At 46.4% G+C, this 26,431-nt stretch overlaps 1 protein-coding gene across 4 annotated transcripts in view; it reads right to left on the bottom strand.

Annotated features, from left to right (window-relative positions):
• Positions 1–25,456, bottom strand: part of zdhhc17 (zinc finger DHHC-type palmitoyltransferase 17) — a 257,851-nt gene extending 232,395 nt beyond the window's left edge. For all 4 annotated transcript variants that reach the window (XR_010976802.1, XR_010976801.1, XM_068050092.1 and 1 more), the window contains exon 1: positions 25,234–25,456. Coding sequence is in view for 2 of the 4 variants with exons in the window: in XM_068050092.1 (XP_067906193.1) it covers positions 25,234–25,311 (78 nt within the window). In the remaining 2 variants the exon portion in view is untranslated. The remainder of the gene's footprint in view (positions 1–25,233) is intronic.
• Between the last annotated feature and the right edge of the window lie 975 nt (positions 25,457–26,431).

The raw sequence follows: 26,431 nt of genomic DNA, 5'->3' as shown, positions 1-26,431 counted from the left end.
AGCATTTCTTGATTTTATTTTTTTTTATAGTTACAGCACTGAAACAGGCCCTTTGGCACAAGTCTGTGCCGACCATCAACCACCCATTTATACTAATCCTACATTAATCCCATATTCCAACCACATCCCCACCGCCCCTCAATTCCCCCACCGCCCCTCAATTCCCCCACCGCCCCTCAATTCCCCCACCGCCCCTCAATTCCCCCACCGCCTACCTATCCTAGGAGCAATTTATAATGGCCAATTTACCTATCAACCTGCAAGTCTTTGGCTGTGGGAGGAAACCGGAGCACCCGGCGAAAACCCACGCGGTCACAGGGAGAACTTGCAATTCAAAATAGAAAAAATTAGAGTCCTTGCAAATTTACAGTCCGACGTTGCTTTCCTTCTCCAGCGAATTTCAACAATTAATGACCTGCAAGCTCTTTCAATGGAATGAAGCTGACTGAGTTTTTGAGGGATAAAAGATTGTCACAGTCTAACTTCCCTTTCTTCAATTTACATTACCAGAGATCTGTGTTTTGGCTTGACTTTTTGTTTTAGAATTTTGAGAGATAATAAACAGACTAAAATCCTCTTCTTTCAGTTTAAATGGTTGAGAGCTCTTTTCAGGTGTGCTCATCACAGCTGTGTCTTCTGTGTCCATGTGTTCTGTCTGTTCGAAAAAACTGTCCCACTAAAAGTCAGTTCAAACTGAATTGTGACAAAAGTATCGCATCAGGCTCACTCCCAGTGGCTGTTTCCATGGTATCGAAAATGCACCATTTGAATCACAGTCTCTAAATGGCTGTTTCTAAGGCAACGAAAATGCACCTTCCTATAACTCCTCAGGCCTGCCGGCTCTGAAAGCAATACTGATCCCTTGCAAGCCTTAAAGGCAAACCAATTATTCCAAAAAAAAAACAAGACTATGACAATACAAACATACAAATTAGGAGAAGTAGGCCATTCGGCCCCTCTAGCCTGCTCTGCCATTCAAGATCATGGCTCATCTGTTTGTATCTTGAATTATTAGAAATTATTTTTCTTAAAGCACAGAAGGCTGAGGGGGGACCTGATTGAGGTATACAACATTATGAGGGGCATAAATAGGGTAGATCGGAAGGGACTTTTTCCCTTAGCGGAGGTGACAATAACCAGGGGGCACAGATTTAAGGTCAAGGGGCGGGAGGTATAGAGGGGATTTGAGGGAAAAAAATTTCACCCAGAGGGTGGTTGGAATCTGGATCAGACTGCCTGAAGAGGTGGTCGAGGCAGGAACCCTCACAACAATTTAGTATTTAGATGAGCACTTGAAACTCCATAGCATACAAGGTTACGGGCCAAGTGCAGGACAATGGGATTAGAATAGATAGGTGCTTGATGGCCGGCGATGGGCCGAAGGACCTGTTTCTGTGCTGTATAACTCTATGAACTCTCACTCCCATCTACCCATGATTCCCTTGCCCAACAAGAATCTATCTACCCCTGCCTTAAAATTATTCAATGACCCTGCCTCCACTAACTTCTGAGGCAGAAAGTTCCAAAGTCGCCTAACCCTCAGAAAAAATTTCTCCTCATCTCTGTCCTAAAAGGACGCCCCCTAATTTTAAAACAGTTCTGGACTCCCGCACAAGAGAAAACATCCTTTCTACATCCACCTTGTCAAGACTGTTCAAGATCTTATATACTTCAATAAAGTCTCCCCTCACTCTTCCACACTCCAGTGAAAACAAGCCCAGTCTGTTCAACCCTTCCTCATCAGACAACCCGTTCATTCCAGGTATCAATCTAGTAAACCTCCTCTGAACCGCCTCCAACGCATTTACATCCTCCCTTAAATAAGGAGACCAAAACGGCACAGTGTTCGAGATGTGGTCTCACCAATGCCCTGTATAACTGAAGCATAACATCCTTACTTTTATTTTCAATTCCTCTAGTAATAAAGGATAGCATTGCATTAGTCTTCTTTATTACTTCTGTATACTAACCTTTTGTGACTCATGCACCAGAACACCTAGATCCCTCTGCACCTCAGAATTCTGCACTCATTCTCCATTTAAGTAATACTCTTTCATTCTTCCTGGCAAAGTGAACAAGTTCACATTTTTCCACATTGTACTCCGATTCTAACATCTTGCCGACAACAGACATCAAGCTACCTGGCCTGCAGTTACCGGTTTTCTGCCTCCCCACCTTCTTGAATAAAGGGGTTATATTTGTTATTTTCCAGTCAATGGAACCTTTCCTGAATCTAGAAAACTTTGAAAAATTAACACCAACACATCTACTACCTCATTAGCCACCTCTTTTAAGACCCTAGGATGAAGCCCATCAGGACTTGGGAACTTGCCAGCCCACACCTCCATCAGTTTGGTCGGTACCACTTCCCTGATGATAATTTCACCAAGTTCCTCTCTTCCTTCCACCTCCTGATTTACATCTATTACTGGAATGTTTTTTGTATCCTCTATAGTGAAGACAGAAGCAAAATATTTGTTCATTTCATCCACCATTTCCTTATTATCTATTAACTCCCCATTCTCACTCTCTAGAGGGCCAACACTCACTTTACTTACTCTTTTCCTTTTTAAATAACTGTAGAAACTCTTGCTATCCATTTTTACATTTCTAACCAGCTTCCTCATACTCTAATTTCTTTCTTCTGTTTAACCTTATAGGTATTCTCTGCCATTCTTTATATTCTGATGAATCATCTGAACTGCCTCTCATCTTTGCGCAATAATATGCCTTTTCCTCAAGTCTGATGCTATCTTTAACTTTTTTCAGTTAACCATAGATGGTGGGTCCTCCCCTTAGAATTGTTCTTTAGAGTAGAAATATACTTATCCTGAGTGTTCTGAAATATCCCCTTAAATGTCTGCCACTGCTTCTCTATTGATCTATCTCCTAGCCTAGTAACCCAGTTCACTTCAGCTAGCTCAGCTTTCATGCCAACATAGTTGCCCTTATTTAAGTTTAAAATAAGACTCACTCTTCTCTCTTTCAAACTGGATGTAAAATTCAATCATATTGTGGTCACTGCTACCTAGAGGTGCCTTTACTTTGAGTCTATTAATTAATCCTGTCACATTACACAATACCAAGTCTAATAAAATCTGCTCTCTGGTTGGTTCCAGAACGTGTTGCTCTAAAAAACAATCTCGAAGGAATTCTATGAACCCCTCATCCAGGCTAATATTGCCAATCTGATTTTTCCAGGTTATATGTAGATTAAAATCACCCATGATTACTGCCGTCCCTTTATCACAGGCACACAATATTTCTTATTGTATACTTCGTCCGACATTATGGTTACTGTTAGGGGGCCTGTAGACCACTCCCACTAGTGACTTCTTTCCCCTGCTATTCCTTATCTCCACCCAAACCGATTCTACATCCGATCTCCTGAACCACGGGCATCTCTTACTATTGCACCAATGCCATCCGTGATTAACAGTGCTACCCCTCCACCTTTACCCAGCTTCCTATTCTTCTTGAACCTCAATATTCAGGACCCAATCCTTGTCATCCTGCAGCCACATCTCCATTATGGCCATCAGATCATACTTCTTTACTTCAATGTGCGCTATCAGTTCGTCTACTTTGTTATGAATGCTACATGCATTCAGATACAGAACCTTTAGTTTTGTCTTTTTGTTCTCTTTCGAACATCTAGTCTTGACTGTTGGTGTGTTATTAGGCTTTTTTCTCTGTCCCTTCCTGCCATTATCTGACCTTCATTACCCAGATTACTATTCTGCTCTCCTCCCTTGACTCTACCCCTTGGTTTGCAACGTCCACCCAGGCTTCAGCCCTCATCCCTTGTTTAGTTTAAAGCCCTCTCTACTTCCCTAATTATACTGTTTGCTACAACACTGGTCCTAGCATGGTTCAGGTGCAGACTGTCCCAAAGGTACAGCCCCCACTTTCCCCAGTACTGGTGCCAGTGGCCCACAAACCAAAACCCTCCCCTCCCACACCAGTCTTTGAGCCACGTATTCATTTCATGAATCTTATGTGCCCGCTGCCAATTGGCACGTGGCTCAGGTAATAACCCAGAGATTATTAGCCTTGAGGTTCTGCTCTTCAATTTGATGCCTAGCACCCCTTACTGTCTAATTAGAACCTCTTGCCTAGTTCTACCGATGTCACTGGTACCTACGTGGACCACGACAACTGGAAATTCCCTCTCCAAGTTCCTGTCCAGCACTGAGCAGATGTCCTGAACCCTGGCACCGGGTAGGCAACAGAGTGTCTATCCCCCTCACTATACTATCCCCTACTACCACTACACTCCTTTTTGCTCCGCCCCACTTGAATGGCTTCCTGTACCAGTGTCATGGCCAGTCTGCTCATCCACCTTGCAGACCTCGCTTTCATCCTCACAGGTTGAGTGTACCTCAAACCTGTTTGACAATTGCCAAGCCTGAGGCTCCTCCACTACTGTCTGCTCGATCTCTTTACCTGCCTCACTCAGTCACATCCTTCTGTCCCTCACTGCTGACCAAAACAGAGGACTCTGTTCTAAGAGGTGTGACCGTCTTCTGGAACAAAATGTCCAGGTATTTCTCCCCCTCCCTTATTTTTGGGTTCACCTTGATTTTGCTTGCCAATATTCTTTCATGCTCTCTCTTAGCTTTCCTGATTTCTTTTTCGATTTCACCCCTCCACTTTCTATACTCCTCTCGGCTTTCTGTCGTATTGAGTTCTTGGTGTCAGACATAAGCTTTCCTTTTCTGCCTCATCTTACCCTGTAAGCTCCTAGACATCCATGGGGCTCTAGATTTGGCCGACCCACCCTTTTTCTTTGTGGGAACATGTTTGCCGTGAACCCCTTGAATCTCCGCTTTGAATGTCTCCCACTACTCTGACACTGATTTACCTTCAAGTAGCTATTTCCAGTCCACTTTCGCTAAATCACTCCTGTTTAGTAAAATTGGCCTTGCCCCAATGTGAACTCAAACTCCTGTCCTATCCTTGTCCTTTGCCATAATTATTTTAAAACTGACTGAATTATGATCACTACCACCAAAATGCTCTCCCACTGCCACTCCTTCCACCTGCCCAGCTTCATTTCCTAAAACTAAGTCTAAAACTGTGCCCTCTCTTGTTGGACTTGCTACATACCAAAAAAGTTCTCCTGAATGCACCTCAAGAATTCTGCTCCCTCAATTCCTTTCACACTAAAACTATCCCAGTTAATACTGGGGTAGTTAAAATCCCATTACTGCCCTATTGTTTTTGCACTTCTGAGATTTGCCTACATATCTGCTCTTCTATCTCCTTCTGACTTTTTAGGGGTCTACAGTACACTCCCAGCAGTGTGATTGCCCCTTTTTTGTTCCTTAGCTCGATCCATATGGCCTCATTTGATGAACCTTAAAACAAATCACCCCTCCTCACAGCTGTAATTGTTTCTTTGACCAAAATTGCCACGACCCCTCCTTTCTTATCCCCCTCCCTATCACGTCTGAAAACCCCGTAACCAGGAATGTTGAGCTGCCATTCCTGTCCCTCTTTAAGCCATGTTTCTGTAATAGCTATGATATCATACTGCCACATGTCTATCTGTGCCCTCAGCTCATCTGCTTTATTTGCTATACTCCTTGCATTGAAATGAGCACTGCCAAATTCTTTTTTATTTTCAAACCTTTGTTTCCTTTGCCGTCCAGACTCATCCATTAATTCTCTGCCTTCCATTTTCATTTCTGATCTTGTCCCAACTGAGTCTACCCTCAGGTCCCCGTCGCTCTGCCAAACTAGTTTAAACCCTCCCCAACAGCACTAGCAAAACGTCCTGCAAGGAACTCAGTCCCGGCTCTGTTCAGGTGCAACCTCTGTCCGGCCTATACAGGTCCCATCTCCCCCAGAGCCGGTCCCAACGTCCCAGGAATCTAAAGCCCTCCCTCCTGCACCATCTTTCCAGCCACGCATTCATCTGTCTTATCCTTCTATTCCTGCACTCACTTGCGCGTGGCACTGGGAGCAATCTGGAGATTACTACTTTTAAGTGACCACAACCCTCTTTCTACCTATGTGTTTGGTACCAATGTGGACCACGACTGCTGGCTGTTCACCCTCACCACGCAGGATACTTTGCAGCCGCTCAGTGACATCCTTGACCCTGGCGCCAGGGAGGCAAAACACCATCCTAGATTCACATCTGCTGCCACAGAAATGCCTGTCTGTTTCCCTGACTATTGAATCTCATCACTATTGCTCTTCCAGTTTTCCTTGTGCCCCCATGTAGCTGAGCCAGCATGGCACCATGGCCTTGGCTCTGGCTGCACTCCCCAGATGAACCATTGCCTTCCTCAGTATTTACAATTGCCTCCAATACAAGTATATCCTTCCTTAGATATGGAAATCAAAACTGCACACAGAACTCCAGATGTGGTCTCAACAAAGCCCTGTAGAATTGTATCAAGACTTCCCTGCTGTTGTACTCCATATCCCCTTGCAATAAAGGACAACATGCCATTTGCCTTCCTAATTGCTGGCTGTACCTGCATGCTAACTTTGTGTTCCTTGTACGCGTACACCCAAGACCTTCTGAGCATCAACATTTATAAGTTTCACGCCTTTCAAAAATATTCTGTTTTTCTATTCTTACTACCAAAGTGAATAACCTCCATAGATTATACTCCATCTGCCACTTAACCTGTCTACATCTCTCTGCAGCCTCTGTGTCCTCCTCACAATTTAAATTCCCACCTAACTTTGTACAGTCTGCAAACTTGGATACATTACTCTTGGTCTCGTTGGCTAAGTCATTAATATAGGTTATAAATAGCTCAGGCCCCAACACTGATCTCCTTGCAGCACTCCACTAATCACAGCCAGCCACTTGAGAATCCACTTTGGCTGTGGCGTCTCCTAAAGTCAGATACCGTGCTGCTCTTCAGCACAGAGACACACTCAGGCTGGTGCATGAGGGCAACTGACACTAGCTACCAAGTACTTCAGGAAAGGAGAGGAGACAGAAGATGTGACAGGAGGTGGCAGAAGGAACAATGAATTTAGAGAATCTTGGCTTTAAAAAAGACACTGGGAGAACATGCTTAAAAAAAGCAATGTGCATACACAAAAGCAGTTGCTAGTTTTTTAAAAAGTTAATCCGACCTTAGAGCAGATCCTGTAATGCTAAAAATAAGCCAAATTTTCCCTGCCAAAAATAATTCCATTTTGTACTTCTAGATTGAAAACCTTACATCTGCACTCTTTACGTCTGTAAATCCTTACTCCCTGTGGTAACATTTTTCATAACAATTTGTGGTAACTTGACGATCTCCTTTCCCCTCCATTATAAATTTTTACATCCATATTTATAATATGAAGTACCTATATAAACTTGTCACACTGTAATTATAGCCTCTTGCCAGTACTGGTACTTTAAATGCATCTCCTAGCTCCCTAGCCGATACTGTTAAGAAATATCTTATTAAAAATCTGACATCTGCATGCCCTGCTCCAGTTATTCCCCTGCCACCCCCCTGCTCCCTCCCCCACCATTCTCACAATCTCCTCTCCATTTCATCTGAACCCTTCACTGGTCTGTCTCCCATGTAACGCCACAAATGGATAACAAGAGTTGTAAAAGAGGTCAGAATGCTTTAGCTAGCAAGGTTCAAATCATAGCACTAAATTGTACTGAAGACAAATAATAACTAAAAATGATCTTTTTATGGATATTTACCTCTTTCTATGTTCCCCTCCCTCCCCACTTCACAGCATTCCTTTCTTCTGTTGAGACGACTTGCTCTCGGACAACCTGCTGCTCAGCAATTAACTGCAGGAAGCTACCCAACAACAACGCTTCACAGTCAAAATGACTCTCAGCTATTTCTACTACCTCTGGGGATCTAACTGGACTCAGCATGAAGCTCACTGCCTTTTAAATAACATCAAACTAAGTCAACAATATAGTTCATCAGCACCACAGCTTTTTCAGACATGGTCTACCATATGATGCAATGCAATACTTTATGTTCATCGAGGTGAAGGCTATGTGCACTGGGGAAATGGGAATAGTCTCTATTTCAGGAGCCCTGTACCAGCATCAAGCCAGCCCTGCTAAAAAACAGCACAATTAAAAGCTTCCTCAATGCTACACTAACATACCACAGCCTAAATTTCAGAAGGGGCCTACTGCCCCATGGTGTCCTCTCAGGGAGGCTGCCCACAGAATTACTAAATCAGTTATCAAGTTGTTCTACATTGAGGTCACTTTTGCACTAGGGGACCCATGATTTCTGGAAGGGAATTGCCAAAATTCAGTGCACATAGCAATCCAAGAACAAGGAAGAGTTTTCAGTTCCAACAGTCTGACCTATCCAGAAGGCATCGAAAAAGTTGTCACCTGTCTCCCACCCTGCACAGTTCCAATAATGCATTGAAGTAAATTCAATTTAAATGAGCAATGGGTGAAACTTAATGAATAAATACTTCAGCATTTTATTCTTAGGTCCCCACATCCTCTCTCCCTGGACTCCTTGAACAACAGTTCCACAGGTTCCAGGTGGTCAAGTGGCTTTTCTTCATTGGCGTACAGGCCTCCAGGTGGGAAGAAGACTGCATTGCAGCCAAGGTTCTTGACCCCACCCATGTACTTCCAGCAATAGTCACTTAATAGCTGTCAAGAGTCAATTTTACAAGCACAAACAAAGGGGCACTCAATGAATTGCAGCTCTTGCAGCATCATGCTGGCCTTTTTTCAGTTCTTTCACGCGATGTGGATGTCTCTGACAAAGCTCGCATTCATTGCTCACCCAGAATTGCCCTTGACAACTGAGTCGTTTAATAATAAAATAAAAACAAGAAATGCTGGAAATACTCAGCAGGTCTGGCAGCATCTGTGGAGAGAGAAGCATAGTTAACGTTTCAGGTCAGTGACCCTTCTTCAGAACTGGCAGATATAAGAAATGTAAAAGATTTTAAGCAAGTAAAGTGGTGATGGGGCAAGAGATAACAAAAGAGAACATGTTGATAGGACAAGGTCACAGAGAATAACTGACCAGAAGGTCATGAAGCAAAGGCAAATAATATGCGAATGGTGTGTTGAAAGACAAAGCATTAGTACAGAGGAGGTGTTAATGGACTGAAAACTCAACAGCCACAAGCACAAACATGAAAAGAGAGAGCGGGTAGGTACAGTAGAAACAAACTGAACGAAAATAAAACACAAAAAATAAAAAATAAAAATAAAAGTAAAATGGAGGGCCAGTCATGCTCTGAAATTATTGAATTCAATGTTCAGTCTGGCAGGCTGTAGTGTGCCTAATCGGTAAATGAGATGCTGTTCACCTCTGAAATTTTTGAGTATTTAATAGGCCATTTCAGAGGGAAGTTAGGAATCAACCACTTTGACTTGGGTCTGGAGTCACATGGAGGATGATTTCCTTTAGTGAAGTGAAACAGATGGGATTTTACAAAAATTGCTGAGTTTCATGGCACCATGACTGAGACTAGCTTTCAATGTTTTTTTTATTTGTTCATGGGATGTGGGTGTCGCTGGCCAGGCCAGCATTTATTGCCCATCCCTAATTGCCCTTGAGAAGGTGGTGGTGAGCTGCCTTCTTGAACTGCTGTAGTCCATGTGGGGTAGGTACACCCACAGTGCTGTTAGGAAGGGAGTTCCAAGATTTTGACCCAGCGATAGTGAAGGAACAGCGATATAGTTCCAAGTCAGAATGGTGTGAAACTTGGAGGGAAACTTGCAGGTGGTGGTGTTCCCATGCATCTGCTGCCCTTGTCCTACTAGGTGGTAGAGAGGTAGAGGTCGCAGCTTTGGAAGGTGTTGTCAAAGGAGTCTTGGTGAGTTGCTGCAGTGCATCTTGTAGATGGTACACACTTCTGCCACTGTGCGTCAGTGGTGAAGGGAGTGAATGTTGAAGGTGGTGGATGGGGTACCAATCAAGTGGGCTGCTTTGTCCTGGATGGTGTTGAACTTCTTGAGTGTTGTTGGAGCTGCACCCATCCAGACAAGTGGAGAGCATTCCAAAACACCCCTGACTTGTGCCTTGTAGATGGACAGACTTTGGGGAGTCAGGAGGTGAGTTACTCGCCACAGAATTCCCAGCCTCTGACCTGTTCTTGTAGCCACAGTATTTATATGGCTGGTCCAGTTCAGTTTCTGGTCAATGGTGACTCACAGGGTGTTGACAGTGGGGTATTCAACGATGGTAATGCCATTGAACTTCAAGGGGAGATAGTTAAGATACTCTCTTGTTTGAGATGGTCATTGCCTGGCACTTGTATGGCGCGAATGTAACTTGCCACTTATCAGCCCAAGCCTGGATCTTGTCCAGGCCTTGCTGCATCTTCCTTTGCGCTAGGTTTGACTCCAACCTGCAGAGAGTTTTCCCCCTTGATTCCCATTGACTTCAGTTTTGCTAGGGCTCCTTGATGCCATAACCGTTCAAATACTGCCTTGATGTCAAGGGCAGTCACTCTCACCTCAACTCGAGTTCAGCTCTTTTGTCCACGTTTGGACTAAGACTGCAATGAGGTCAGGAGCTGAGTGGCCCTGGCAGAACCCAAACTGAGTGCCAGCAAGCAGGTTATTGCTGAGCAAGTGCCGCTTGATAGTACTGTCGATGACACCTTTATCACTTTGCTGATGACCGAGTGTAGACGGATAGGGCAGCAATTGGCCAGGTTGTTTTTGTCCTGCATTTTGTGCATAGGACATACCCGGGCAATTTTCCACAGTGCTGGGTAGATGCCAGTGTTGTAGCTGTACTGGAACAGCTTGGCTAGGGGGGCGGCAAGCTCTGGAGCACAGGTCTTCAGTACTATTGCCAGAATATTGTCAGGACCCATAGCCTTCGCAATATCCAGTGCCTTCAGCTGTTTCTTGATATCACGTGCAGTGAATTCGATTGGCTGAAGACTGGCATCTGTGATGCTGGGGACCTCAGGAGCAGGCCAAGATGGATCATCATTCTGGCTGAAGACGGATGCAAATGCTTTAGACTTTTATTTTGTGCTGGGCTCCCCCATCGTCGAGGATGGGGATATTTGTGGAATAAAAACAAAATACTGCAGAAGCTGGAAATCTGAAATAAAAACAAGAAATGCTGGAAATACTCAGCAGGTCTGGCAGCATATGTGGAGAGAGAAGCAGAGTTAACGTTTCAGGTCAGTGACCCTTCATCAGAACTGACAAAGGTTAGAAATGTAATAGGTTTCAAGCAAATAAAGCGGGGTTGGGGCAAGAGATGACAAAAGTAAAGGTGTTGACAGGACAGGGTCATAGGGAATAACTGACCAGAAGGTCATGGAGCAAAGAGAATATCTGTGGAGCCACCTCCTCCAGTTAGTTGTTTAATTATCCAACACCATTCACAACTGGATGTGACAGGACTGCAGAGCTTAGATCTGATCCATTGGTTATGGGATTGTTTAGCTCTGTCCATCACATAATGCTTCCACTGTTTGGCACGCAAGTAGTCCTGTGTTGTAGCGTCACCAGGCTGATGCCTCATTTTGAAGTATGCCTGGTGCTGCTCCTGGCATGCCCTCCTGCACTCTTCATTGAACCAGGGTTGGTCTCCTGGCTTGACAGTAATGGTAGAGTGGGGGATTTGCCAGGCCATGAAATTACAGATTGTGGTTGACGACAATTCTGCTGCTGATGGCCCACAGCGCCTCATGGATGCCCAGTTTTGAGTTGATAGATCTGTTCGAAATCTAACCCATTTAGCACGGTGGTAGTGCTAGATGCCCACGGTGGTGGGTATTTTCAATATGTAGACGGGATTTTGTCTCCACAAGAACTGTGCGGTGGTCACTCCTACCAAAACTGTCATTGACAGATGTAACTGCGACATGTAGATTGGTGAGGACAAGGTCAAATAGGTTTTCCCTCTTGGTTCCCTCACCACCTGCTGCAGATCCAGTCCAGCAGCGATGTCCTTTATCACTCAGCCAGCTCAGTCAGTTGTCGTGCTAGCGAGCCACTCTTGGTGATTGACATTGAAGTCCCCCATCCAGAGTACATTTTGTGCCCTTGCTGTTCACAGTGCTTCCTCCAATTGGTGTTCAACATGGAGAAGCACTGAATCATCAACTGAGGGGGGGGCGGGTGCTGATAGGTGATAATTAACAGCAGGTTCCCTTGCCCATGTTTGACCTGACGCCAGGAGATTTCATGGGGTCCAGTGTCAATGTTCAACCCATCAAGCACCAACCTATTCTAATCCCATAATCTCCTCTGCACCCTCTCGAGGGCAATCACATCCTTCCGAGAGCGTGGTGCCCAGAATTGTACACAGTACTCCAGCTGTGGCCTAACTAGTGTTTTATACAGCTCCATCATCACCTCCCTGCTCTTATATTCTATGCCCCGGCTAACAAAGGCAAATATCCCATATGCCTTCCTAACCACCTTATCTACCTGTGCTGCTGCCTTCAGTGATCTATGGACAAGTACACCAAGGTCCCTCTGACCCTCTGTACTTCCTAGGGTCCTACCATCCATTGTATATTCCCTTGCCTTGTTAGTCTTCCCAAAATGCATCACCTCACACTTCTCAGGATTAAATTCCATTTGCCACAGCTCCACTCATCTTACCAGCCCATCTAAATCTCCCTGTAATCTAAGGCTTTCCTCCTCACTATTTACAACACCACCAATTTACGTGTCACCTGCAAACTTACTGATCATACCTCCTTTATTCATGTCTAAATCATTAACGTACACTACAAACAGCAAGGGTCCCAGCACCGATCCCTGCAGTACACCACTGGTCACAGGCTTCCACTCGCAAAAAAAAACCTCGACCATCACCCTCTGCCTCCTGCCACTAAGTCAATTTTGGATCCAATTTGCCAAATTGCCCTGGATCCCATGGGCTCTTAACTTCTTAACCAATCTCCCATGCAGGACCTTATCAAAAGCCTTACTGAAGTCCATGTAGACGACATCAACTGCTTTACACTCATCTACACATCTCGTCACCTCCTCGAAAAATTCAGTCAAGTTAGTTAGACACGATCGCCCCTCGACAAAGCCATGCTGACTATCCCTGATTAATCCCTGCCTCTCCAAGTGGACATTAATCCTGTCCCTCAGAACTTTTTCAATACCCTACCACTGATGTTAGTCTCACCAGCCTGTAATTATCTGGTTTATCCCTGCTACCTTTCTTGAATAATGGTACCACATTCACTGTTCTCCAGTCCTCTGGTACCTCTCCTGTGGCCAGAGAGGATTTGAAAATTGTGCCGCCACCTCTGATGGTGTAAGTTGAACCTGTGTCCCAGGGCATCTGGATTACTATAAAAAAAGCAAAATACTGCAGATGCTGGAAATCTGAAATAAAAACAAGAAATGCTGGAAATACTCAGCAGGTCTGGCAGCATCTGTGGAGAAAGAAGCAGAGTTAACGTTTCAGTTCACTGACCCTTCATCAGAACTGACAGATATTAGAAATGTAAAAAGTCATAAGCAAGTAAAGCGGGGGTGGGGCAAGAGATAACAAAAGAGGTGGTGATAGGACAGGGTCACAGAGAATAGCTGACCAGAGGGTCATGGAGCAAAGGCAAACCATATGTTAATGGTGCGTTGAAAGACAAAGCATTAGCACAGAGAGGGTGTTAATGGACAGAAAACCGAGCAGCCTGGCCCCAAGCACAAACATGAAAAAAAAACAGTGGGTAGGCACAGGAGAAACAAACTAAACAAACTAAAATAAAATAAACACATAAAAAGAAAAAAGAAAACATGATGAAAATAAAAAGGGGGCCCGTCGTGCTCTGAAATCATTGAACTGGATTACTAGTTCAGTGAAATTATCACTGCGTCACCATCAACTTATACATGAGAGTGGGAACCGAACCATGGGACCTTACTGGTCTGGATATCTCAGCAGCCACTGCCTTAAAAGCTAAGGCTGAGCTCTTTTTAATCTGCCAGGAGCTTTACTAACAAGTGATTTGTTGAAAAGAAAAATCGAAGAAAGAGGATTTTTTTTCTCAGAAAAGATTTGCATTTACATAGGGCCTTTCGCCTTTCAGGACATCCCAAAGTCCTTTACAGCAAACAAATTATTATTGTACTCTGGTCACTGTTGTAATGCAGGAATTGAGGCAGCCAATTTCACAGCAAACTGCAACAAACAGCAATGAAATAAGTGACCAAATGGTTGAGGGATAAATATTGGCCAAGACCACCCCCCACCCCGCTCATCTTTTGATAATGCCGTGGGGTCTTCTACATCCACCTGAGAGAGCAGACAGAGCCTCAGTTGCAGAATAAAACTGATAAATGTTGAAGTGAAAAATACTGTGATTCAACCTAAATCATTGTGAAGAGAGACATAAGACCAAGTTAAAATATTTGCTTTCCAAATGCACCATCATTTCTAGTCTCAAACTTTTATTCACAGAATCATACAGTGCAGAAGAGGCCCTTCGGCCCATCGAGTCTGCACCGATGCATTAAAGACACCTAACCTGTTCACCTAATCCCATATGCCAGCACTTGGCCCATAGCCTTGAATGTTATGACGTGCCAAGTGCTCATCCAGGTACTTTTTAAAGGATGTGAGGCAATCTGCCTCTACCACCCTCCCAGGCAGTGCATTCCAGACCGTCACCACCCTCTGAGTAAAAACGTTCTTCCTCAAATCCCCCTGCCCCTCACCTTGAACTTGTGTCCCCTCGTAACTGACTCTTCAACTAAGGGGAACAGCTGCTCCCTATCCACTCTGTCCATGCCCCTCATAATCTTGTACACCTCGATCAGGTCGCCCCTCAGTCTTCTCTGCTCCAGCGAAAACAACCCAAGCCTATCCAACCTCTCTTCATAGCTGAAATGTTCCATCCCAGGCAACATCCTGGTGAATCACCTCTGCACCCTCTCCAATGCAATCACATCCTTCCTATAATGTGGTGACCAGAATTGCACACACTACTCCAGCTGTGGCCTTACCAAAGTTCTATACAACTCCAACATGACCTCCCTGCTTTTGGAATCTATGCCTCGATTGATAAAGGCAAGTGTCCCATAAGCCTTTTTCACCACCCTGTTAACCTGCCCTTCAGCCTTCAGAGATCTATGGACAAACACGTCAAGGTCCCTTTGTTCCTCAGAAATCTAACTTTCATTGACTGATTAAATGAAGATTCATTTTATGAGATAAGTTAGATTTATGGGTAAAATCAAGCTGAGCTTCCAAGGTGTTTCACAAGTTAATACTCTATATGATGTGGCACAAACCCACACAGAACAGGAAGATCTGAGGTTCAATAGTTGGTCTGTGCGCACATTTACAATTGACCTCAGCACACCCAAGACACAGACACAAGCACGACAATAAACGGACAACTCTGGAAACCAGCAGAGAGGAGTGTGCATAAGCAAAGTCTTGTGCATTCGCTGGTACATGAAAAAAATACTTAATGACAACTGCTTTCAAGACCAATTTGTGATCTAAAAGGCAAGCGGTATTGCCAATTGAAAAACAATGCCCATGCAAGCAAGCAGGCTTTAATTGCTTGGGGCAATTCTTAAAATAATTATTCCTTCAGTAGCTGCTTTCCATCATGATTGAGAGATTATGACTAACTGAATGTTTGCTAGAAAGCCATTCAATAGTACAATCACATGACACTGCCACAAGAGAAGCTACACCAATTTTTAACCATGGCCTACAGCCCAAGATGGCTGCCTTGATCTCATTTCTGATGGATACAATTTCAAATGTTTTGTTCCTCCTTCAGTTAGACAGTTTTTGTGCTATCATGAAGCCAATATACTGCAGCTCCTTGACAGTGATGATAGACAAGATGATTTGAGAAAAAGACCTCATTGCCTCCTCTTCCCCTCCCATCCTGTCCTCCTTCATCGAAACATAGAAAATAGGAGTAGGCCATTGGGCCCTTCGAGCCCGCTCTGCCATTCATCATCATCATGGCTGATCATCCAACTCAGTAAGCTGTTCCCGCTTGCCCCCCATATCCTTTGATCCCTTTTGCCCCAAGAACTATATCTAACTCCTTCCTGAAAACATACAATGTTTTGGCCTCAACTGCTTTCTATGGTAGTGAATTCCACAGGCTCACCACTCTCTGGGTGAAGTAATTTCTCCTCATCTCAGTCCTGAAAGGTTTACCCCATATCCTGAGACTATGACCTCTGGTTCTGGACTCCCCCACCATCAGCAACATCCTTCCTGCATCTACCCTGTCAAGTCCTGTTAGAATTTTATATGTTTTTATGAGATTCCCCCCTCACTCTTCTGAACTCCAGCGAATATAATCCTAACCAACTCAATCTCTCCTCATACGTCAGTCCCGCCATCCCAGGAATCAGTCTGGTAAACCTTCAATACACTCCCTCTAAAACAAGAACATCCTTCCTCAGATAAGACCAAAACTGCACACAATATTAGAGGTGTGGCCTCACCAAGACCCTGTATAATTGCAGCAAGAGATCCCTGCTCCTGCAATCGAATCCTCTCACTACGAAGGCCAACATACCATTTGTCTTTTTTACCGCCTGTTGCACCTGCATGCTTACCTTCAGCGACTGGTGTCGGAGAACACCCAGGTCTCGTTGCATATTCCCCCCTCTCAGTTTATAGCCGTTCAGATAATAATCTGCCTTCCTGTTTTTGCTACCGAAGTGGATAATCTCATTTATTCACATTATACTACATCTGCCATGCATTTGCCCACTCACTCAAATTGTCCAAATCACCCTGAAGCCTCTCTGCATCCTCCTCACAACTCACCCTCCCACCCAGTTTTGTCTCATCTGCAAATTTGGAGATATTACATTTAGTTCCCTCATCTAAATGCTTTATATATAATGTGAATAGCTGGGGTCCTAGCACCGATCTCTGCGTTACCCCACTAGTCACTGCCTGTCATTCGGAAAAAGTCCCGTTAATTCCTACTCTTTGTTTCCTGTCTGCCAACCAATTTTCTATCCATCGCAATACACTACCCCCAATCCCATGCGCTTTAATTTTACACGCTAACCTCTTAAGTGGGACTTTGTCGCAAGCCTTCCGAAAGTCCAAATAAACTATATCCACCGGCTCCCCCTCATCAACTCTACTAGTTACATCCTCAAAGAATTGTGGTAGATTTGTCAAGCATGATTTCCCTTTCGTAAATCCATGCTGACTCTGTCTGATTCTACCACTGTTCTCCAAGTGCTCTGCTATAAAATCTTTGATAATGGACTCTAGAATTTTCCCCACAACCGACATCAGGCTGACTGGTCTATAATTCCCTGTTTTCTCTCTGCCTCCCTTTTTAAATAGTGGGATTACATTAGCTACCCTCCAATCTGTAGGAACTGTTCCAGAGTCTACAGAATCTTGGAAGATGACCACCAATGCATCCACAATCTCTAGAGCCACTTCCTTAAGTACTCTGGGATGTAGATTATCAGACCCTGGGGATTTATCGGCCTTCAATCCCATCAGTTTCCCCAACACCATTTCTCTACTAATACTGATTTCCTTCAGTTCCTCTCTCTCACTAAACCCTGTGTTCCCCAACATTTCTGGTAGGTTATTTGTGTCCTCCTTTGTGAAGACAGAACCAAAGTATGCATTTAGTTGGTCAGCCATTTCTTTGTTCCCCATAATAAATTCCCCTGTTCCTGACTGTGAGGGACCTACATTTGTCTTCACCAATCTTTTTCTCTTCGCATTCCTATAAAAACTTTTACAGTCAGTTTTTATGTTCCCTGCAAGCTTACTCTCATACTCTATTTTCCCCTTCTTAATCAATCCCTTGGTCCTCCTTTGCTGAATTCTAAACTGCTCCCAATCCTCAGGTCTGTTGTTTTTTCTGGAGAATTTGTTTGCCTCTTCCTTGGATCTAATGCTATCTCTAATTTCATTTGTAAGCCATGGTTTGGCTACTTTTCCCGTTTTACTTTTGCGCCAGACAGGAATAAACAATTGTTGCAGTTCATCCATGCGCTCTTTGAATGTTTGCCATTGCCTATCCACCGTCATCCCTTTAAGTAACGTTTCCCAATCCATCATAGCCAGCTCGCGCCTCATACCTTCGTAGTTTCCTTTACTAAGATTCAGGACCCTAAGATCACTACCTTTGAGATCCTTCTTTTCAACTTACTTCCTAACTCCCTATATTCTGCTTTTAGGACCTCATCCTTTTTTTTTTAAACCTACATCGTTTGCACCAATGTATACCACAACCACTGGCTGTTCACCCTCCCCCTTCAGAAGGTTCTGTAACCGCTCCGAGACATCCTTGACCCGAGCACCAGGGAGGCAACATACCATCCTGGAGTCTCTTTTGTGGCCACAGAAACGCCTATCTATTCCCCTTACAATTGAATCACCTATAACCAATGCATTCTCACACTTTTTCCTCCTCCCCTGTGCAGCAGAGCCAACCATGGTGCAACGAATTGGGCTGTTGCTGCTTTCTCCTAAGAGGCCATTCCCCCCAACAGTATCCAAAGCAGTATATCTGTTTTTCAGGGGAAAAGCCACAGGAGATTCCTGCACTGCCTGCTTGTCCTCTTGCTCTACCTGGTGGTCACCCATTCCCTTCCTGCCTGTGAAGTCTGAGCCTGTGGTGTGACCACCTTTCTATACGTGCTATTCACGATACTCTGCCTCGTGGATGCTCCAGTGTCCCCAGCTGCCGCTCCAGCTCTGAAACCCGGGCTTCCAGGAGTTGCAGCTGGAGACACTTCCTGCACACGTGCTGGTCCCGGGCACTGGAATTGTTCCCGGCTTCCCACATAGAGTACGAGGAGCACACCACGGCTTTGAGCTCTCCTGCTATGACTTGACCCTTTAAATTTAACGTTTTGGAAGATGCTTAAAATCAAATAACTTCAATTACTCTAGGGCCCTTCTTCCGTGGACCTCATGACTACAGAACTCCCTAAAAAACACTACTTACTCTACATGAAAATAAACTGTAGACCTTTCTTACCTTAGTTACTAAGCCAGCTATTTGGAGCTATTCCTTAACAGCAGTTACTCACAACCAATCACCTTGCAGCTTTCCTATGATGTCACTGTTGACTTTTTTTCAAACTCCAGCGCGCCTGGACGGCTCTCACACAGGTCCAACTCCGCTCCGCTCCCGGAAGGTAAGAGACTGGGCTTCGATCCTCAGGTTTGATTTATAGGCTCCGCTCTCGCCGTACTCCCCACAGATCCATTCCATTCCTCTCCGCTCCACTCCCGCAAGGCAAGAACGGTGAGGTCTCCCACATGGTTCAAGGAACTTCAATTGAATTATACAAACCCCTCATCTGAAACGGTTAGCTGAATTCAGCCACAGCAACTGGTGGATTATCCTGACTGGCCTCCAAGCTCCCATATTTAGTTGGGAAAAGTAGTCTAGGATCACACAGCTCTATAGCAAATCCCAATAACATCCATGGGTGTTGACCGAGGAAGGATGATGCAGAGTCTGCACCGTTCATTGTTATGAATGAATATATAGTGTCACCAGAGACCAGAATCAGCTGTGACACCCATGATTAAACAGCTTACGAACACTGAAAAAGTTGAGCTCCAATATCAAAACTGGCCACTTAAAAGAGGTACTAGAATGCACCTGATGCCTGTGGAAACATAACCTGTCAAGAGGTCAGTCAGCTCAGGAGTGGAATAGACAGAACTGACAGAGAAATTGGAAATGGGAAAACAATCACCTGGAGCTTACAGCCTCATCGAGTTCTCATCTGTAGCAAGAAAGACGCATCCCACAAACCCTGCACTACACAATGCCCCCACAATAAACATCTGGACAATGCAGATGTGGGACATTTATAATTCCAGAGGAATGCCATTGAGGCAATACGTGGAACTGGACAACACCAGATAGCCTTCCCTTGCAAAAAAAACCTCATGGTTAACTCATGATACCTGGAATGAGCCGGTAGTCCTAACAGGAAAGTTTGGACAGACTGGGCTTATTTTCATTGGAGTTTTAGAAGAGTGAGGGAAGACTTGATTGAAGTATATAAGATCCTGAACGGTCTTGACAAGGTGGATGTGAAAAGGATGTTTCCTCTTGTGAGCGAGTCCAGAACGAAGGGGGCACTGTTTTAAAATTAAGGTTCGCCCTTTTAGAACAGAGATGAGGAGAAAGATGGGGTACTGGTATTGTCACTGGACTAGCAACCCAGAGATCCAGGGTATTCCTCTGGAGACATGGGTTCAAATCCCACCACAGGTGGTGAAATCTGAATTCAATTAATAAATCTGGAATTAAAAGCTAGTCGAATGATGGCCATGAAACCATTGTCAATTGCTGTAAAAACCCATCTGTTTTACTAATGTCCTTTAGGGAAGGAAATCTGCTGTCCTTACCTGGTCTGGCCCACATGTGACTCCAGACCCACAGCAATGTGGTTGACTCGTAAATGCCCTCTGAAAGGGCCTAGCAAGCCACTCAGTTGTACCTAACCACTACAAAGTCAATCAAACAGAATGAAACCAGATGGACCACTGGCATCGACCTCGTCACCGGAAACGACAACGCAAACCCAGCCCTGTTGACCCTGCAAAGTCCTCCTTCCTAACATCTGGGGGCTTGTGCCAAAGTTGGGAGAGCTGTCCCACAGACTGGTCAAGCAACAGCCTGCCATAATCATACTCACTGAATCATACTTTACAGAAAATGTCCCAGACACTGCCATCACCATCCCCGGGTACGTCCTGTCCCACCGGCAGGAGACCCAGCAGCACAGTGATATACAGTTGGGAGGAAATTGTCCTGGGAGTCCTCAACATCGACTCCAGACCCCATGAGGTCTCATGGTAACAGGTCAAACAGGGGCAAGGAAACTTCCTGCTGATTACCACCTACCGCCCTCCCTCAGCTGATGAGTCAGTACTCCTCCATGTTGAACAGCACTTGGAAAAAGCACCGAGAGTGGCAAGGCTGCAGAAGGTACTCTGGGTGGGGGACTTCAATGTGGCTTGGTAGCACCACTACTGACCAAGCTGGCCGAGCCCTAAAGGACATATCTGCTAGACTGGGTAAACGGCAGGTGGTGAGGGAACCAAGAGGGAAAAACATACTTGGCCTTGTCTTCACCAATCTGCCTGCCGCAGATGCATCTGTCCACGACAGTATTAGTAGGAGTGACCACCGCACAGTCCTTGTGGAGTCGAAGTCCCACCTTCTCATTGAGGATCCCCTCCATCGTGTTGTGTGGCACGACCACCGTGCGAAATGGGATAGATTTCGAACAGATCTAGCAATGCAGAAATGGGCATCCATGAGGCGCTGTGGGCCATCACCAGCAGCAGAATTGTACTCAATCACAATCTGTAACCTCATGGCCCGACATATCCTCCACTCTACCGTTACCATCAAGCCAGGAGACCAACCCGGGCTAAATGAAGAGTGCAGGAGGGCATGCCAGGAGCAGGACCAGGCATACTTCAAAATGAGGTGTCAACCTGGTGAAGCTACAACACAGAACTACTTGCGTACCAAACAGCGTAAGCAGCATGCAATAGACAGAGCTAAGCGATTCCACAACCAACGGATCAGATCTAAGCTCTGCAGTCCTGCCACATCCAGCCTTGAATGATGGTGGACAATTAAACAACTAACTGGAGGAGGTGGCTCCACAAATATCCCTCCCCTCAATGATGGGAGAGCCCACAACATCAGTGTGAAAGATAAGGCTGAAGCATTTGCAACAATCTTCAACCAAGTGCCAAGTTAATGATCCATCTCGGCCTCTTCCTGAAGAAACAACTGAAAGCACTGGACACTGCAAAGCGTATGGGCCCTGACAATATTCCATCAATAGTACTGAAGACCTGTGCTCCAGAACTTGCCGCGCCCCTAGCCAAGGTGTTCCAGTAAAGCTACAACACTGGCATCTACTGGCAATGTGGAAAATTGCCCAGGGGTGTCCTGTACATAAAAAGCCCAACCCAGCCAATTACCGCCCCATCATTTACTCTCCACCATCTGTAAAGTGATGGAAGGGGTCATCGACAGTGCTATCAAGCCGCACTTGCTTAGCAATAGCCTGCTCAATGACGCTCAGTTTGGCTTCCGCCAGGGCCACTCAGTTCCTGACCTCATTACAGCCTTGGTTCAAACATGGACAAAAGAGCTGAACTCAAGAAGTGAGGTGAGAGTGACTGTCCTTGACATCAAGGCAGCATTTGACAGAGTATGGCATCAAGGAGCCCGAGCAAAACTGAAATCAATGAGAATGAAGGGAAAAACTCTCCGCTGGTTGGAGTCAGACCTAGCGCAAAGGATGATGGTTGTGGTTGTTGGAGGTCAATCATCTGAGTTCCAGAACATCACTGCAGGAGTTCCTCAGGGTAGTGTCCTCGGCCCAACCATCTTCAGCTGCTTCGTCAATGACCATCCTTCAATCATAAGGTCAGAAGTGGGGATGTTCGCTGATGATTGCACAGTGTTTAGCACCATTCACGACTCCTCAGATACTGAAGCAGTCCATGTAGAAATGCAGCAAGACCTGGATAATATCCAGGCTTGGACTGATAAGTGGCAAGTAACATTCGCACCACACAAGTGCCAGGCAATGACCATCTCCAACAAGAGAGAATCCAACCATCTCCCCTTGACATTCAATGACATTACCATCGCTGAATCCCCCACTATGAACATCCTAGGGGCTACCATCGACCAGAAACTGAACTGAACATAGCCATATAAATACCATGGCGACCAGAGCAGGTCAGAGGCTAGGAATCCTGCGGCGAGTAACTCACCTCCTGACTCCCCAAAGCCTTTCCACCATCTACAAGGCACAAGTCAGAAGTGTGATGGAATACTCTCCACTTGCCTGGATGGGTGCAGCTCCAACAACACTCAAGAAGCTCAACACCATCCAGGATAAAGCAGCCCGCTTGATTGGCACCCCATCCACCTTAAACATTCACTCCCTCCACCACCGACGCACAGTGGCAGCAGTGCGTACCATCTATAAGATGCACTGCAGTAACGCACCAAGGCTCCTTAGACAGCACTTTCCAAACCCGCGACCTCTACCAACAAGAAGGACAAATGCATGGGAACACCAGCACCTGCAAGTTCCCCTCCAAGTCACACACAATCCCGACCTGGAACTATATCGCCGTTCGTTCACTGTCACTGGGTCAAAATCCTGGAACTCCCTTCCTAACAGCACTGTGTATGTACCTACCTCACATGGACTGCAGCGGTTCAAGAAGGCAGCTCACCACCACCTTCTCAAGGGCAATGAGGGATGGGCAATAAATGCTGGGCTAGCCAGCGATACTCACATCCCATAAATGAATTAAAATAACATTTCTCTCAGACACTTGTGCGACTTTGGAACTTTGCCTCAGCAAGTGGTGGAGGCGGGGTCATTGAATAATTTTAAGACAGAGGTAGATACATTCTTGTTAGGCAAGGGAATCAAAGGTCATCAGGGGTAGATGGGAGTGTGGAATTTGAGACACACAGATCAGCCGTGATCTTATTGAATGGCGGAGCAGGCTAGAGGGGCCGAATGGCCTACTTTTGCTCCTGATTCATATGTTCGCACGTAACAAAATGTCCAGAATGCAAATGTATTTATAAGTAACAATCGGATTCTGTTACGCTCCAAAGTAAGCAAACTTTGCAGAATTCAACTTCTAAACATGAGGATAAAAGATTTGATTGGAGATACCAACATAAATCACTTGCCTGATACTTTTTGGCCTCTGTTGAATTAATTCATTTCTCGTGGGGCTTTGACAATTCGGACAAATTAATTATAACTAATACAAGGGGTGCGGAGGGGGTAAAAAAGTCTCAAGACTCTCAATAGGGACACCTCCATTGTTTATCTGGTGGCACTCTGTCACACTCCCACACAATCAGAAACCGTTGAGCTGTCACTGAGAAATCGGCAACAACTTCCATCAGAACCAAGTTGTCAACGAGCATTTGCACAGACAGGTTTCTCACGTGGATAGCAAGTGAGAATGGGAATCCAGACTGGGTCCAAGCCAGAAAACACAGGTGTCAACCTAAACAAAATCAACAAATGTGGACCTTGCCTGGCCTGTAAGGTTCAATATCACAATGAACACTGGTTGATCCATCCAGGAGCACCATTACTGGGATTGTGTGTACGCAATGCATTGCATGTTAATCAGTGGCTAGATATAGAATAACGATGAAATTAGATTGGTAAAAAACTACGACAGAGAGAGGGGGGGTGGCCGGACAGAGAGAGGGGGGGTGGCCGGACAGAGAGAGGGGGGGTGGCCGGACAGAGAGAGGGGGGGTGGCCGGACAGAGAGAGGGGGGGTGGCCGGACAGAGAGAGGGGGGGTGGCCGGACAGAGAGAGGGGGGGTGGCCGGACAGAGAGAGGGGGGGTGGCCGGACAGAGAGAGGGGGGGTGGCCGGACAGAGAGAGGGGGGGTGGCCGGACAGAGAGAGGGGGGGTGGCCGGACAGAGAGAGGGGGGGTGGCCGGACAGAGAGAGGGGGGGTGGCCGGACAGAGAGAGGGGGGGTGGCCGGACAGAGAGAGGGGGGGTGGCCGGACAGAGAGAGGGGGGGTGGCCGGACAGAGAGAGGGGGGGTGGCCGGACAGAGAGAGGGGGGGTGGCCGGACAGAGAGAGGGGGGGTGGCCGGACAGAGAGAGGGGGGGTGGCCGGACAGAGAGAGGGGGGGGGCGGACAGAGAGAGGGGGGGGGCGGACAGAGAGAGGGGGGGGCGGACAGAGAGAGGGGGGGGGCGGACAGAGAGAGGGGGGGGCGGACAGAGAGAGGGGGGGGGCGGACAGAGAGAGGGGGGGGGCGGACAGAGAGAGGGGGGGGGCGGACAGAGAGAGGGGGGGGGCGGACAGAGAGAGGGGGGGGCGGACAGAGAGAGGGGGGGGGCGGACAGAGAGAGGGGGGGGGCGGACAGAGAGAGGGGGGGGGCGGACAGAGAGAGGGGGGGGGCGGACAGAGAGAGGGGGGGGGCGGACAGAGAGAGGGGGGGGGCGGACAGAGAGAGGGGGGGGGCGGACAGAGAGAGGGGGGGGGCGGACAGAGAGAGGGGGGGGGCGGACAGAGAGAGGGGGGGGGCGGACAGAGAGAGGGGGGGGCGGACAGAGAGAGGGGGGGGGCGGACAGAGAGAGGGGGGGGGCGGACAGAGAGAGGGGGGGGAGAAAGGCCCCTTCCGCAGCTTAAGCACCCTGTGCCTCCCGCCCCCGATCCTCGGAGCCTGTGTGTCCGGGGGCCGCGGAGCCGGGTTGGTCAGACTAAGACGACGGCTAATGACGCTCTCACCTCGGGATGCAGCCCCGGGACGCCGCCCGGCCCCGGCTCCCGCTCCGGATCCGCATCCTCCAGTTGAAGCTCCGCCATCTTCAGCCGCCCCGCAGCATTCTGGGAAGCTGGCGCCGCACTCCAGCCGCCAGCAATCGATGGCCGATCAATCGATCGGTACAGGATCAACAATCGAGCAATGAATGAGCGATCAGTTACTGGCCTCCAGGTCACAAGCAGAATCATTTTGTTGCATTAATGTTCCTCTCACAACACACTGTTGCTGGGTGAAGAAAATTAGCCGTGTTTTAGACAATTGTCAGCATTTTACCCGATGCTTAAACTCACCAGTTGCTGATACATTGTGCATCACGTTTAAAGTGATTATAACACCTGCCAGCTTTATGAAGGCCAGTGCCGCTCTTGTGATTGAGGAAATGCAGCAGTTTCTCTTTCTGCCCACAATGGTCACTCACCAGTTTGATACAGGTGTGGGCAGCTCTTTGGTGCAGATGGTCCCTCTGCAACCTTGCAGATAGGAGTTGCCAACCCTCCAGGATTCCCCTGGAGTCTCCAGGAATTAAAGATAAATCTCCAGGATACAGTGAGCAACACCCAGGAGAAACATCATAGGAGGAAAGGAAAATAAAAGGTGCTTTAAAAAACATTTGTGAACACTTTTGTTTACGAATTGTTGAAAATATTTGGAATGGGAGGAGGAAAATGGCTTTTTTTGACTGAGAGTCACGAATCATCCAATTGGTGTTGGAGGGGCTTCAGACCCAACCTTAGAAAGAAGCAGAGAGAGAATAATTGAAGGCAGAGTTGGCCTAGACTACTGCGGAAGGTCCAAAGGGTGGAGTCCTTGAACCTGGCAAAATACTGCAGAGGCTGGGAATCTGAAATATAAACAGAATATGCTGGAAATACTCAGCAGGTCAGGTAGCATCTCTGGAGGGAGAAACATACGAATTAGGAGCAGAATTAGGCCATTCAGCCCATCATGCCTGCTCCACCATTCAATAAGATCATGGCTGATCTGTTAGTGTCTCAAATTCCACACTCCCATCTACCCCTGATAATCTTTGATTCCCTGACTTAACAAGAATCTATCTACCAGCGCCTTAAAAATATTCAATGACCCCGCCTCCACCACCTTCTGAAGCAGAGTTCCAAATTCGCACAACTCGCTGAGAAAGAAATTTCTCCTCATCTCTGT

Source organism: Heterodontus francisci, chromosome 18 (assembly GCF_036365525.1).
Source record: "Heterodontus francisci isolate sHetFra1 chromosome 18, sHetFra1.hap1, whole genome shotgun sequence".
NCBI classification, from domain to species: domain Eukaryota; kingdom Metazoa; phylum Chordata; class Chondrichthyes; order Heterodontiformes; family Heterodontidae; genus Heterodontus; species Heterodontus francisci.
Note: the sequence above shows the minus strand (reverse complement) of the source record. Positions and strands in the feature narration are given on the sequence as shown.